The following is a 14,421-nucleotide window of genomic DNA, read 5'->3' on the forward strand; positions in this document are numbered from 1 at the left end:
TGGTAGATACTGAAAAGGCTTAATTAAATATAAAATAACTGCACTGAAATATTCATATGGATCTATTTTAAACAAACAAAAGTTAAAAATTCTGAGTTGAGTTCATGGTATTGCAGGGATATCTTAAACACTCGCATTCCACTATCATATTCTGGGATGCAATCCAAACTGGTGAGGGGTTGTCACCACCTGCCCTGCAACCTTGGGTTTCCTCACAGTGCTTTTCAGTTGTTGCTCCCAAACAGGGCCTCCCTTACAAACAGCATGCAGGTCATGCCCCAAGTGTCTGTGTGTAGCTTAAGCTTGTCAGGAACACTCCAGTCACACTCAGGCTTCTATCAGCTTGGTTACCACTTGCAAGGTAACCCCAACACACTCCCAAGCCTAAATTTTCTCAAAGACGTATGTTCTGCTTGCTCCTGGGCAGTTCAGATATTAGAGGTTTGTCGCCCCTGTAAGGAGTCCATATGCAAACAGTTTGGTACTTTAAATGGAATTACCCAAAGAGTTCAGTTTTAAACACAGCACTGGAATAGTTTTGATTTTAAAACAATAAGTCAAGTTAAATAAACTACAAAGAGAGAGGTTTTAAGTGAGTACAAATATAAGGCATTAAAGTCAGAAATGGTTACAAGAGAAATAAAGATAAAATGCTTTCTAGTAACTAAAACTTAAACTATATTTGATTCAAGATAAAATTCTTACTGAATATTCCCATTCTGCTCATGGACTCCTCACTCATTAATACCTATATAAATACTGCACAGATCTAAACCAAGTTTGTAAAATGCAGTTAGTCTGAGGCTTTCCCACAAGGCATTTTATAAATTAAATGTGCTTTATAATATAAAAACTGATTTGGCCAAGTTGGCTACTCATTAGGCAAACTTGCAGTTTGAAGTTACTGAATATAAATCTTTGCATGCAAATATTGATAATGGATACACTTTACAATTGTTGTGTATGTAAAACATTATAATGGCAAAAAACTATTTCGAAAATAAATGCTCTGAGGCTAAAGTCTCATTTGAGCCCATAGCTGTGCTATAGACTTCACAAGGGAAATGTTGATGTAGCTTCTACTCTGGTACTGTTAGGCATTGCTATATAAAGGAAAACCCTGCCATTTGTTTTGCTTTTTCAGTCCCTGGTGTCTATGGTAAATGCCTTCCATGAGAAGATCACAGCTCTGGAGGAAAAGGCCTCTCAGCTGGAAAAAATCGGAAATGATGCCAGTAAGGCAACCATAAGCAGGTCAATGACAACTGTCTGGCAGCGCTGGGCACGGCTCCGGAGTGTGGCCCAAGAGCAGGAGAAGATATTGGAAGATGCAGTGCAGAAGTGGAAATGCTTTAATGATAAGGTATAAGGGTCTGAGTAACTTCTTTCTAGTTAATTGTTTGCACATTTTCTCCACTTGTAATATATAATGTGTTACAGATTCAGAGCATTATACAGACATTACCTCACAGGGCTGAAGGCTGAATTAGTTTGATAGGTTCATTAATGTTGTCATCTCCATTTTTCCATATAAGGAAACTCAGACTAAGAAGCCCAGCTACTTGCCCAATGCCAAACAGCAAGGGATTAACAACGGCAGGATCAGAACTCCTGACACCTATGCCTATTCCTCCAGACCATATTGCACTCCTGAAATGGAATGGAAATAACATTCTGTACAGTAAATTCAGTCCTGTTTTTGTTTTTGATACTTTTGGTAGTTCTCTCTAATCCCTCATTCTTTCCTTTGCCTTCCCAAAGTGCCAACTCTAGGCTGACGACTCCTTCTGAATAAAGAGAATGGGGTACAGTGCCTGATTCAATAACAAGGTGTCACTCAACACTCAGTGGCAATGCAAGGCATTCCCTTACTATCCTCCCCATCATTGCCAACTACCAGAGTGAAAGTACAGTCTCTGAACCCAAATGAGCTCTCCCGCAATGACTACTGGGTCAGCCAAGTATCCTAGAATTGTAGAAATACAGGATTGGAAGGGATCTCAAAGGCCATTTTGTCCAATCCACTGTACTGAGACAGGACTAAATATTATCTAAACCATCCCTGACAGGTGTTTGTCTGACCTATTCTTTAAAACTTGCAGTGACGGAAATTCCACAACCTCCCTAGATAATTTGTTCCTGTGCTTAACTACCCTTCCAGTTAGGAAGTTTTTCTTAAATCTAACCTAAATCGTCCTTGCTGCAATTTAAGCCCCTTACGTCTTGTCCTGTCCTCCATGGTTAAGGAGAACAATTGATTACCCTCCTGTCCATATGTTTCCCAAAGTGTGGTGCTCAGAACTGGACACAGTCCTACAGCTGAGGCCTTATCTTCAGGGATCTTACTTTTTTGTGATTAAAAAGCACAACATTCTCAGATTTCAAAAACATTAAAATCTGTGTTTTTCTACAATTAAAATGAAATGCTGAACTTTAGTTTCCCTACCCACAGTATACAACGAAACCCCATTTATCCAATCTAATAGGAACCGGGTCCAGATCAGATAGGGAAAAATTTGGATAATTCAGAGAATGGGCACAGAGCTTCAGCTCTAGGCAGTGGGGCTCAAGCTGAAAGTCTGACAGAGGGAGCTCCACTATTTGGGGCTGAAGGTCTTTGCCCATTTTCCAGATTATCTGAATTTTTTACTTATCCAATTTGACCCTGGTCCCAGTTAGATTGGATAAATGGGGGTCCCCTGTAGTTAATTTTTTTTATATTTCACAAAACGTAAAAATGAAAGATTCACTGTAAAAATACAAATTCTGCATTTTTCCTTGGCAAAAAGTTTTCTATGATTGCTGCTTATCAGTGCTGAGTAAAGTGGAAGAATTACTTCTAGTATCTTGCTTACAACAGTCCTGCTTAAGACCCAGAATGATGTTTGATTACTGTATTACATTGTTGACTCTTACTTAGTTTGCAATTACTTTAACCCCCAGATCCTTTTCTGCAGTACTCCTTCCTAGGCAATGATTTCCCATATTGTATTTATGCAACTGGTTATTCCTTCCCAAGTGTAATACTTTGCATTTGTCCTTATTGAATTGCATCCTATTTGTTTCAGACCATTTCTGCAGTTTGACAAGATCATTTTGAATCCTCCAAAGCGCCTGTAACTCCTGCCAGCTTAGTATCTTCTGTGAACTTTATACATGTACTCTCTATGCCATTATCCAAATCATTTATGAAAATATTGAATAGAACCAGACCAGGACGGAACCCTGTGAGACTCCCACTTGATATGCCATTGCAGCTTGTTTTTGAGCCATTGCTAACTACTCTCTGAGTACGCTTTTACAATCAGTTGTGAGGCTATATTTCTCTAGGTTGTTTACGAGAAGGTCATGTGAGACAGTATCAAAAGCCTTATTAAAGTCAAGATATACCATATCTAACACTTCCCCCCTATTCAGAAGGCTTATTGTCCTGTCGGAGAAGGCTATTAGGTTTGATAGTTTGATTATTCGCTCCATTATCTTTCCAGGTACCAAAGTTAAGATGATTGGTCTGCAATTCCCTGGATTGTACTTATTTCCCTTTTTATAGATGGGTACTGTATTTGCCCTTTTCCAGTCCTCTGGAATCTCTCACATCCTTCATGAGTTCTCAGAGATAATTGCTGATGGCTTAGATATTTCTTCAGCCTGTTCCTTAAGTATTCTAGGATATATTTCATCAGGCCCTTGAAGAAATCTCATTTGTCCAAGTAACTCTTCTATTTGAGCCTCTCTGATCCTACCACATTTAAACTGATGTTCACTATGTTAGTTATCCAATCACTGCTAACTTTTTGATGAGAACTGAAACATAAAAGGCATTTAACACTTCAGCCATTGCTGCATTTTCTTTTAGTGTCTTACCCTCATCACTGAGTTATGGGCCCACCTGTCCTTGGTCTTCCTCTTGCTTCTAATGTATTTGAAAAACGTTTTCTTGTTACCCTTTATGTCCCTAGCCTGTTTAATCTTGCTTTGTATGCTGGCCTTTCTAATTTTATCCCTACATGTTTGTGTTGGGTTTATTCATCCTTCATAATTTGGCCTAGTTTCAACTTTTCATATGACTTCTTTTTCTTTAATTTCAGATTGTTGAAGATCTCCTATTTAAGCCAAGGTGGTCTATTACCACACTCCCTGTCTTTCCTATTGAGAGAGTTTGCTTTTGTGCCTTTAATAATGTCTCTTTGAAAAATTCCAACTCTCCTTATTTCTTTTTTCCTTTAGACATGCTTCCCATGAAATCTTACCTACAATTCTCTGAGTTTGCAAAAGTCTGCCTGCTGTCCATTGTTTTTATTTGCTGTTTTCTCTCCTGTCATTCCTTAGAATCATAAATGCTATCATTGCATGAGCACTTTCACTCAAGCTGCCTTCCACCTTCAAATTCTCAACCAGTTCCTCCCTGTTGATCAGAATCAAATCTAGAACAGCCTCACCCATAGTCCCTTTCTCCACCTTCTTTAATAAAGGTTGTCTCCCAAGCTTTCCAAGAACTTGTTGGCAAATCTGCCAAGCTGCAGTGTTTCCCCAACAGATATCTGGATAGTTGATGTCCCCCTTCATCACCATCTCCTGTTTTGGATGATTTTGTTAGTTGTTTAAAAAAAGCCTCATCCATTTTTTCTTCCTGGTTAGTGGTCTATAGCAGACACCTAACATGACATCACCCTTGTTTTTACCCCTTTTATCCTTACCCAGAGACTTTTATCAGCTCTGCCTCCCACTTCTATCTCAGTTTCACTGCAAGTGTACGCATCTTTTATATACAAGGCAACTCCTCCTCCCTTTTTTCCTGCCTGACCTTCCTGAACAAGCTGTGCCCTCCCTTACCAATAAAAAAAATCCAACTTTGATAGAGAGGCAGATTGGAACAACATGACGGTTTGTTTGTTTTTTTACTTCAGATTTCTGCTATAGGTTGGATTTGAACTCACTGCCTGGTGTTGTGCTCAGGTTTACAGTATGACCATAACATAGCTTTAGAATCGCCCGGGTCCTGTATAATCATAATACGTTACTGATCTAGTGATATAGCACTAGGTTTAAATCTTTTCCTATCGACTGTATCCACCTTTTGTTTTACTTTTATTGTTGTCAAAACCTGTATCGTTTCCTTAGATTCAAAAAGCCACCATAATGATAGATGAGCTACAGGGTCGCTTACCAGAGAGCTCAGTTGAGAAGGCATCAAAGACAGAGCTTCTGGATCTTCTGGGTTACCACAGCACTTTCATTCTGGAGCTGGAGCAGCAGCTGTCCTCTTTGGGTCTGCTCAAGCAGCATGCAGTAAGCATGCTCCAGGATGTGGAAATGGAGACTTCTTCTCAAGAGGATCTACCATTCATGCAAGAAATCAAAGCAATGCAAGACCGATGCCACAAGTAAGGAGAAAACAGTATTTAAATAAAATATTTTTGCTAGAAAAGTCATGTTCTTTTACATTAGTGTACTGTTGGCAACATACCAATAAAAAGTTCAAAAACTCCAGTTTCTGACTCAAGTCCTCAATGGAAGTATGGTAAATGTATTTAAAGTCAGGGTAGCCTGATCAAGTCGCAAGTCTAAATGACTAAACTGTGTCTCATAACAGCTGCTCTATCAATACCAGTCTCTCTCTGGGTGTCACAATGATGTAGAGTCATGAGAGAGGGGTGAGTAAGGTGATTATTTTTATTGGGCCAACTTCTGTTGTTGAAAGAGACAAGCTTTCACACTTACAAGGAGCTCATCTTCAACTCTGGGAAATGTACTCAGGGTGTCATAGCTAAATACAAGGTGGAACAGACTGTTTAGCATAAGTAGTGCTGTTCCACCTTATATTTACCTGTGACACTCATAGTATGTTTCCCAGACCTGAAGAAGTGCTCTGTGTAAGCTCAAAAGCTTGTCTCTCTCATCAACAGAAGATAGTAAAATAAAAGATATTATCTCATCCACCGTGTCTTTCTAATGTCCTGGGACACTCATACCTACAACAATTCTGCATATATACAGTCAAGACATACCACATAAAATGGGTGATCTGTGGAGTTAAACATTTGAAACTTAGTGTCCTATAACACCACTTCATTTTTTATTAGTCACCTTGTAAATGCATAATGATGTGCAACAGTCTCCCTTATTTGTTCTTTGTATCATTCAGTAAAATTTGACAAAATATAATGAAATTTTTAGCAAGCTGTAGTTCTTCACAAATTTTTTTTTATGTTTTGAAGCATGCAACAGAAGGTGAAGAAAAGTGGGAAGTTGGTGAAACAGGAACTCAAGGAGCGTGAGGAGGTGGAGCTAGAGATTAATATAGTGAAGTCTTGGATTCAGGAAACTAGAGAATATTTGCTAAACCCCACCATGGAAATAGATGCTCAACTTGAGGAGTTGCAGGTATATCAAACTTGTAATCTTCTTGTGCCCCTTGTGAAACGTCTTTGGTGTTTTCTATTTATGAGCACTAAATCAGATTAAATTGTAATGAATTGGAATTATACAATAAGAATGAAATCTTTGCACTAGCAATTGGACAAACTTATAAAACAATCCCATCAGCTTCAGAAATGATGTGTAGCAAGAGAGTTATGATACATTCTCCCTTCCTAGATACCTAGGATAGGAGTTAGCAGCTTTCTTCATTCTATCTCAATTAAAAGTAAACTCTAGAATATGGATGGCAGAGTATAATAAAGTATTTATTTTCTTCTTGGGGGAAAAACATTTTAAATGAAGATGCCCTAAGATGTTTCAATATAGATGAGCTCACACAAGTATTTTCTTTCTTTAGGTGGCAAAAAGTGTTTGAGAAGGTGAAATGAAATATAATAGCATGTACAGAAATTAGCTATGCAGACAACTGCCTGTCTAACAAAGGATTGAGTGATTAAGAGCCAACACAGCTTTTATAATAATTTCAGCATCAGTTTACCTGAGTATTGATTTACATTTCATGTATGAATGAACCCAAAATCTCAGTGTAAACTGCTGGTTTTGTATTAAAACCATGTTATGAAACAGAAAATGTTTGCATGATGTTTTGATGCAAAATTCTAAATTGTTTGGTTTACTTTAGCTAGCAAAGATTCCGATGGAACTGATCTGAATTTTCAATTTTTAGTGAAACTCAAAAACTGGGGATTTTCATGTGATTCTAGGCTTTCTTACAAACATTCTCATGCCTCTACTCTTGATACCTGCTAGCTTATTCTATTCAGTTACTGTTTTTCTTTTATGGTGTTCCTGAATTACACCTCTTTTTCTATCCTCTAGGGTCTCCTCAGTGAAGTAACTACTCACCGCCAAGCTGTTGAGAAAATGGCCGAACAGCAGCAGAATAAGTACCTGGGACTTTACACCATTTTACCTTCTGAACTGTCTCTTCAGTTAGCAGAAGTGGGACTGGCCCTGGTAACTATACATGACCAGGTAAAACCTACTGGAAGAAGGCACTGTATAAACCTATGATACTATGATAATCTTCAAAAGGACAGTAACTGAATGAAATGTTGTGATATTCCAAGTGTGATCATACTAAAACTCTCTAAAGGGTTGTTATCTCCTTAGTTTTGCAAGAGGATCCTCCTATGAAAGAAAAGTATATGGTTAATTGGTTTACTGCTTACTGTTGCTGTTTTTGGTAGATTCAAGCCAAAGAGAAGGAAGTCCAGCAGAGCAAAACATTAAACCAAGAATTTGGTCAGAAAATCCAGGTGATAGCAAAAGAATTAAATGGAATTCTGTCCAAGCTGAAGGAGAAGACAAATAATATAGCACAAGCTAAAATAGATCAAAAGGTAAGAAAAACGCTTTATTTGCTTATACGGTGGAATGTTCTGAATTGGCACATTCCAGCTCACAAAGGGCTGAATGGTGACTTTGCCTTATGCAGCTAGAAGGAGTAAAGGTTCCCTTTTATCCAGACTGTCTGAGGGTTTCCACAACCTCTGCACGTGTGCACATGCAGGGCTGCCCCCAAATGTTTCCCATGGGAACAAATATGAAGTGGGGTGAGAGGGACAGGGAGCAGGCAGAGCTGTCAGGCCATAAGTAGAAGAGTGAGCTTCCCCCTCCCCCCACCCCCCCAAAAAAGGGGTGTGGTAAATCACCCCCTTCATACCCAGTGAAATTAGGGAGCCTCATGAGACAACCACACTGCCCCTTTATTCAGGCTGCACCAAAACAGCATGAGTTATCTCAATGGGCTATCCTTGTTCATGCTGATTAGTACCTTTCTGAGAAAGTAGTTCCACTGATATCAGTGGGACTGCTCATGAAGCTCAATGTGCTGCTCAGTTTGAGTAAGGGTGACACAATCTGGCCCTTCATGATTTTGCAGGGTTGCAGAGGCTATTAGACATGTATTGTGCTCACAAATGCTCATTTGTATCGAAGAGTTGCTATTAAGTTTGTCACAAAATATTACATATTTTTTAAAACTACACTAAGGTAAGATGGACTTGGTCCATGGAAGTGAGCAAAGTGCTGCACACGGAGGAAAATTTACTGATGTGACAGAAAGTACCAGTCTCTCTCAGTATGCTGCTTTAAAATTTTGCCTCCCAAGTATACTTATCTGCTGTACAGGGTCACTGAAATGCATCCCACTGAAACTGATTCATAATTTCCCCAGTTAAGTTGGTGTAAAACCAATTAAATATGTATTCCTGTATCTCCAACTTTAGATGAAATGTTCTTGCATCATTGGACATATAGTAATTTTCCACAACTGCATTTATCTATTAATTGTGAGACAAAGTTGGCTTCTATCACAGCAGTAATAGTTTTGTTTTAATGATGTAACTATGGCTGTAATTATATATATGGAATACAAATTAGTTTTGAATATATCAAATTATTCTTCATTGCTCCATTTTTAAAAATTGGAATTTAAATCAATATAAATTCTGCTGCTTTCAGTACTACAATATAGAGATGAACATATTCACACCTGCAGTACAATAGTGTGTGTGTTGCAATAAGTAGATGTATGTCTATGTATGTATATCTATGGATAGATTGATTAGCTGTGTCACTTTCGTGTTGCTGATTTACCATGAACCTTTACCCATTCCATTTGCGGTCTAATCCATCACTTCCAGAATATTCCACGTCTCTGAATAGCTTGAAACAGATCTTATTAAAAATAAAGATTAACCTGCCAGAGTAATGTTTCGTTTCCTCCCGGACTCTTCTCCATCATAGAAAAACAATCTAAACCAGAATTTCCCCCACAATAAAACTGTTCTGAGATGCGTCATGGACAATGTTCAGTCCTGACCCAGATTTTCTTTTTGTTTGATTTGTGTAATAATAATTGTAAATTGCACCTTGAACTTTTTTTGTTTGAACTTTGTGCCACCAGAAATGAGTGATTTCCAGAGTAATACATGTAATATTCGTGCAGCCCTGAATGATTCCAAGATGTCATATGTCACTGTGTAAAGAAAAGCACTAAATGAGCTTTTTTTTTTTTTAAAGAAAACTTTTCTAACATGGAATAGCTAACATTTCTTCTCTCCTTCACAGATTTGTGCAATAAGAATTGTAGATAACTAGGGCACCTGCCTTTGCATGTGGTGGGGTACATAAAACACTATATATAAAGTATCAGAGGGGTAGCCATGTTAGTCTGGATTTGTAAAAGCAGCACAGGATTCTTTGCCACTATATATAAAACATTTCCAATATGTTTTTAAATACATCCACACAGGACAAAATACGTTAAGGTCTGGTATGTTAAAAAGTTTTATTGTCACTCATTTAAGTTGAACTGCATAATTCATGGCTTTTCCTGTTGTGGTAGATCCCTCCCAAGCTCGTATAATATCTTTATCACACCACACCATTATACACAATGACGTCTATTTCTACCTAAGAGAGTCTGTTGATTAAGTCTTTTTTTTTTCTACTGAAATGTTGTCCAAACTCCTCCAGTAACAGGAACAAATTGTCAGGTACACAGCACAAACTGATGGTACTAATAGAAAAAAAAACAAAATAGTCTGGACACACTGATATTTAATGACACATTCTGAATTTTTCAGAAAAGGTTTCTTTGTTTAAAAAAAAACAAAAACAATCCATACTCCATATGACCAACCCAAACATGCATCATGATAACAATGTGTTGACCACTCAGTCTGAGGACAAACATAGGACCACAGCCAACGCTGGTAGATGCAACACTAAGTGACTCATTTTTCTGGTGGAGGAGGGAAAATGTTATCCATCTTGTCCAAGAACACGGGGAAGAAACAGCAATGACAGTCATTGAAAAGATAATCACACATCCTGCTCTACTGCCTTTTTGCTTAAAGAAACATTACTGGTATGCAGCCAAAATAGAAATGGAACAAACTATGGAAACTTCGGAAAGTGTCAAAATCACAAAAAGGCTGTTAAAAACCAACCCCCACTCACTGATTTGTAAGTAAAATACTCTTTCCCTGTTCTAGATCCTAGGTGAGGAATTGGACAGCTGCAATATAAAGCTGGTGGAACTGGACGCATCTGTACAAGATTTCGCAGAGCAGAACAACCAGCTGGCTAAACAGCTGGCTAATAGGATAGGGAAACTGACTGGGCTACACCAACAGACCATTCGGCAGGCTGAGTACAGAGCAGCCAAACTCAACCAGGTATGGTGTCAAATCATTTAATTTATTTCCTTTTAGAGGCTCCAAGAAAATGGCGATTTCTGATTAGTGACTTTTATTTTTTGTGTAGTTACATAAAAACATTATTGTCTCTTGGAATAATGTGTAATATATGCATATTCAGGGCCAAATTCACTCCTTGTGGATGGACATTAGGCAGATGTAAGTCTGGATGAATGAAGTGTGGCCAAGTCAGGAGTGTGGAATAATTCTAACTTGGAGAGATGCTGATTCAGCACCTTTGCCAGGAAACGTGTCAGCAAAGTTCCTATGGAGACCTAACCAGGTTTTAAAGCTGCCTTCCAACAGACAGCATGCCCAGTGCAGTACCTGCCCCCTCCTCTGGAGTTAAATCTTGCTAGTGCAGCTCTCCGTTCATATTCATTTGGATGGAAGTTGTAATGCCCTGCACCATGGGGGGTGGTGGGGGGAAAGGTGATCATAGCCTGTATACAGCAATAGAAAAGTCTAGAAATAAAATTATTAAAAATGGCTCCAATTCAGCAGTCTGTTCCTACTCAGCAAAGCACTTAAGCACATGCTTTGTCCTATTGACTTCAGTGTGTAAAGTCTAATTGAGCACATGCTTTGTTAAATTTGGATCAGTACAAGCAATTGAGCCATAGAAAAAGGGACTAACAAGGAAGGAGTTTGAGGTACTATCTTGGCATGTTTGGTATTTTGAATAGTTGAGATAAGAGTGAGGGAAGGACATTTTGTGGTCTGCCATCCGTAATCCTGATATGTTATGAACCCCATTTTCAAAATGCTTTGAGAAGATATTACAGAACTTGAAGTGGATAATGTTTCATGGTATTCTTTTCCCTTGCCTCTGCAAGAAAGTTTTCCCAAAAGAAGATCGGAAATAGCTGTCAGAATAATTTTCAATCAGTGTTACTTTTAGCAAAAAGTGCTTCGTGAAAGAGTTGTTTGCTGAACTAAAATACCGGACAACAGAGTATAAAACATAGAAGAAACCCTATTCCCCATCCAAAGAAGCTTACAGTCCAAGTGCTTTAGACAAACAATATAATTCAGATACACAGGGTCTGTCTCCATTCTCACAATGCAAATCCATTGATTTCAGCAGTTATTCCTGTTAAGTGAGTGGAGAATCAGAGTTATAATGTACTTGCTAACCAGAAAAGTGGGTGTATCAGAAATCAGTGCAGTTTTTGGCTTTGTGTTTTTAAAATAAGTGTACCGCTTTTCTTCTTTTGGAAAATTAACATTGATAGGCTGGACAGAGAAAGCAGGCTTTAAATAGAGAGAGGGGGATGTGTGGGATTGCAGGCGGGGAAGAGAGACATAAGGGACAGCCTAAGATAAGGCACAAAGATAAGAATGACTATACTTAAGTGGGAGTCTTGAGCTGAGCAAGAAGGGAGAATACATTCATGTGTGACAATCTCAGGCATGCACATCCACCCACATACTCCTAATGTGTCCTAGTTTGTCTAGGAAGTACTTTCAAAAAATAGTCACTCCAGATGTTAGAAGCATACATACATTATCTTCATAATGTGGAATACTTTTACTAAATTCAATAATAATAATTAATAATAAGGATTGAAAAATATTACAAATTACCCTCCCCACCAAAAAATAGGTAGTTTGATCTACTCTTGCCACTTTCAAAAAATGTTCAGAGTCCTGCTGTGCAGGTTAATAAAATGGATCTTTTTATTTTCAGGCTGCTTCACACTTGGAAGAATACAGTGAGATGCTGGAGTTCACACTGAAATGGATCGAGAAAGCTAAGAGTCTAGTGCATGGTAGCATCACATGGAATTCTGCCTCCCAGCTTCGTGACCAGTTTATGGCATATCAGGTGACTATATGAGCTACAGATTTCAAGGGACAGTTTAATTCCCATTCTGTTCAGGATACCCAGAACCGTAAGCCACTGTGTTACCACTCTGCCTCAGCAAGTGAGGGATTAGACTGTGTGTGTGTCTATCTGCTTTGCCAGCAAACCCCGAGACTCTGCCAGTCTAAACATTGCCTTGCAGCTAGCATACAGTGAGCCCAAGTTCTCCCAAAGACAGCTCTCTGCAGTGTTCAGTTCCTCTCACTGGACATTCACAGAAATCATTGTTTGCTGCTTCCAAAGAGACAGAGCGCACACCAGCCTGTTAGTTTAATTGAGGACTCTCACTGTAATTCAGTTATAACAGCACTGAAATTTAGAATAAGTAAAATTAAGAATAAGTTTACTGACAAGGAACAAGAACAGGAGTACTTTTTGTGGATACAGACTAATATAGCTGCTATTCTGAAACCTAACAAGGAACAGAGGTTTAAGTGATACTAAGCAAGAGAGAGAGAGACAGGTATGGTAATAAACAAAACAGTACAAGCTTTCTATTGACTGAAACTTAATTTCAGCAAGTTACGGTCTTTGCCTAAGCAGTTTTCTTACTTAACATCTAGCTACCAGCATAGGGAATCCAACTTTCACAGGCTCAAAGAGTGCTGTACCCCATGTCCACCAAGAGATGGATAACTAAAATGTCTTTTTGCTTCCCTTATATTTCTCCAAGTCCATTGTCTTGGTCTCAAGAGCTCAGAAGCCTTCCTGGAGTGTAGACTACGTCCCCTGGCATACTTACTAAGTTGTCTCCTCCATGATCTGTTAGCTTGATGGCTTTGTTTACCTTTTATGTAAATATACTTTCATTGTCCCTATTGTAATCAAGCTGGTCAGACAGGTAAATCCAGATGTCTAGCATTGTGTAGCAATGTCTAGCAACATTTTCTGTATATTTGGTAACACATGCACTGATGTGTTTTTCTAGTGTAAACTAAAATAAGAGACTTTGATCTCATATGGCAGCGTTCATATTAAATGTTCTAAAATTCTTTACTTATTGACGAATTACAGTAAATATGTGTCATTAACTGATTCTGCAGGCAAATGTGCATTCCACTGTATATTTTGTAAACATGACTTTGGTGCAATTTTTTTAAAATGTAACAGTTATGATAATACAGCAAACCAGTTTACCAAGCCCTGCTAAATCACAGCTACCTTTTATCTGAACCCATCCTTTGGGAAATGTAGCCATTTTCCTAGTTGCTCCTTGAATATTCCACATCTCTGCTTATCCACAAGTTTTGATGTCCCCTGAACAGTGTTGATTGTATGGGGAGTATGTGTGAGAGACTGTGTGGATTGTGCATACATGGGAATAGTGGAGTGTTACATGATTCTGAGAATCAGACCATCCCAGTCCGTCAATAGAAAATAAATCCGACCCAACAGCAAGTGCTGTCATCTGACCAAGACCAGAAGAAAATAATGTATTGGTGAATCTGGCCCCAGGTATATAATTCTCACTAGAGCAGGAAGGTATAAGTTACAGTTCTCTGTATTAGTGAAGTTGCTCAGCTCCAGTGGAATTCACCCTGAGGAAGATGCTATTTCTCCCATCCATGATGGTTTCTCATCCTGCTGTTATAGGCTACTAAGGAGTTGTGCTGATTCAGCACACACCCCAGGACGCTCTGAGTTTGCCTACTTCCTGGGCAGGCCATCTACTTTTTAGACTGAGCTAACAACCACTGTCTCTGCCACCACACTGTTTGCTCCACCTGAGATCTTTCTGCTGCCACGTAGGCCCAGCAGATGTTCAGGCTGAATCAGGGCCATACTTAGTGTGTATTATATTTTTATCTAACAACATGCTAATGTATATTGAGAAATTCTTACAAAACTGATGTATGAAGAGGTACAGCTTCTGAAATGATAAAATTTATGCTAATATTTTATGGC

At 38.6% G+C, this 14,421-nt stretch overlaps 1 protein-coding gene across 14 annotated transcripts in view; it reads left to right on the forward strand.

Moving 5' to 3' along the window:
- The window catches only part of SYNE1 (spectrin repeat containing nuclear envelope protein 1), a 492,410-nt gene that overhangs the window by 300,117 nt on the left and 177,872 nt on the right, over positions 1–14,421 (forward strand). For all 14 annotated transcript variants that reach the window (XM_050949357.1, XM_050949360.1, XM_050949369.1 and 11 more), the window contains 7 exons: positions 1,145–1,363; positions 5,122–5,384; positions 6,219–6,384; positions 7,261–7,416; positions 7,632–7,784; positions 10,446–10,628; positions 12,340–12,477. In XM_050949357.1, the coding sequence (XP_050805314.1) occupies positions 1,145–1,363; positions 5,122–5,384; positions 6,219–6,384; positions 7,261–7,416; positions 7,632–7,784; positions 10,446–10,628; positions 12,340–12,477 (1,278 nt within the window). The remainder of the gene's footprint in view (positions 1–1,144; positions 1,364–5,121; positions 5,385–6,218; positions 6,385–7,260; positions 7,417–7,631; positions 7,785–10,445; positions 10,629–12,339; positions 12,478–14,421) is intronic.

Source organism: Gopherus flavomarginatus, chromosome 4 (genome assembly GCF_025201925.1).
Source record: "Gopherus flavomarginatus isolate rGopFla2 chromosome 4, rGopFla2.mat.asm, whole genome shotgun sequence".
Classification (NCBI taxonomy): domain Eukaryota; kingdom Metazoa; phylum Chordata; order Testudines; family Testudinidae; genus Gopherus; species Gopherus flavomarginatus.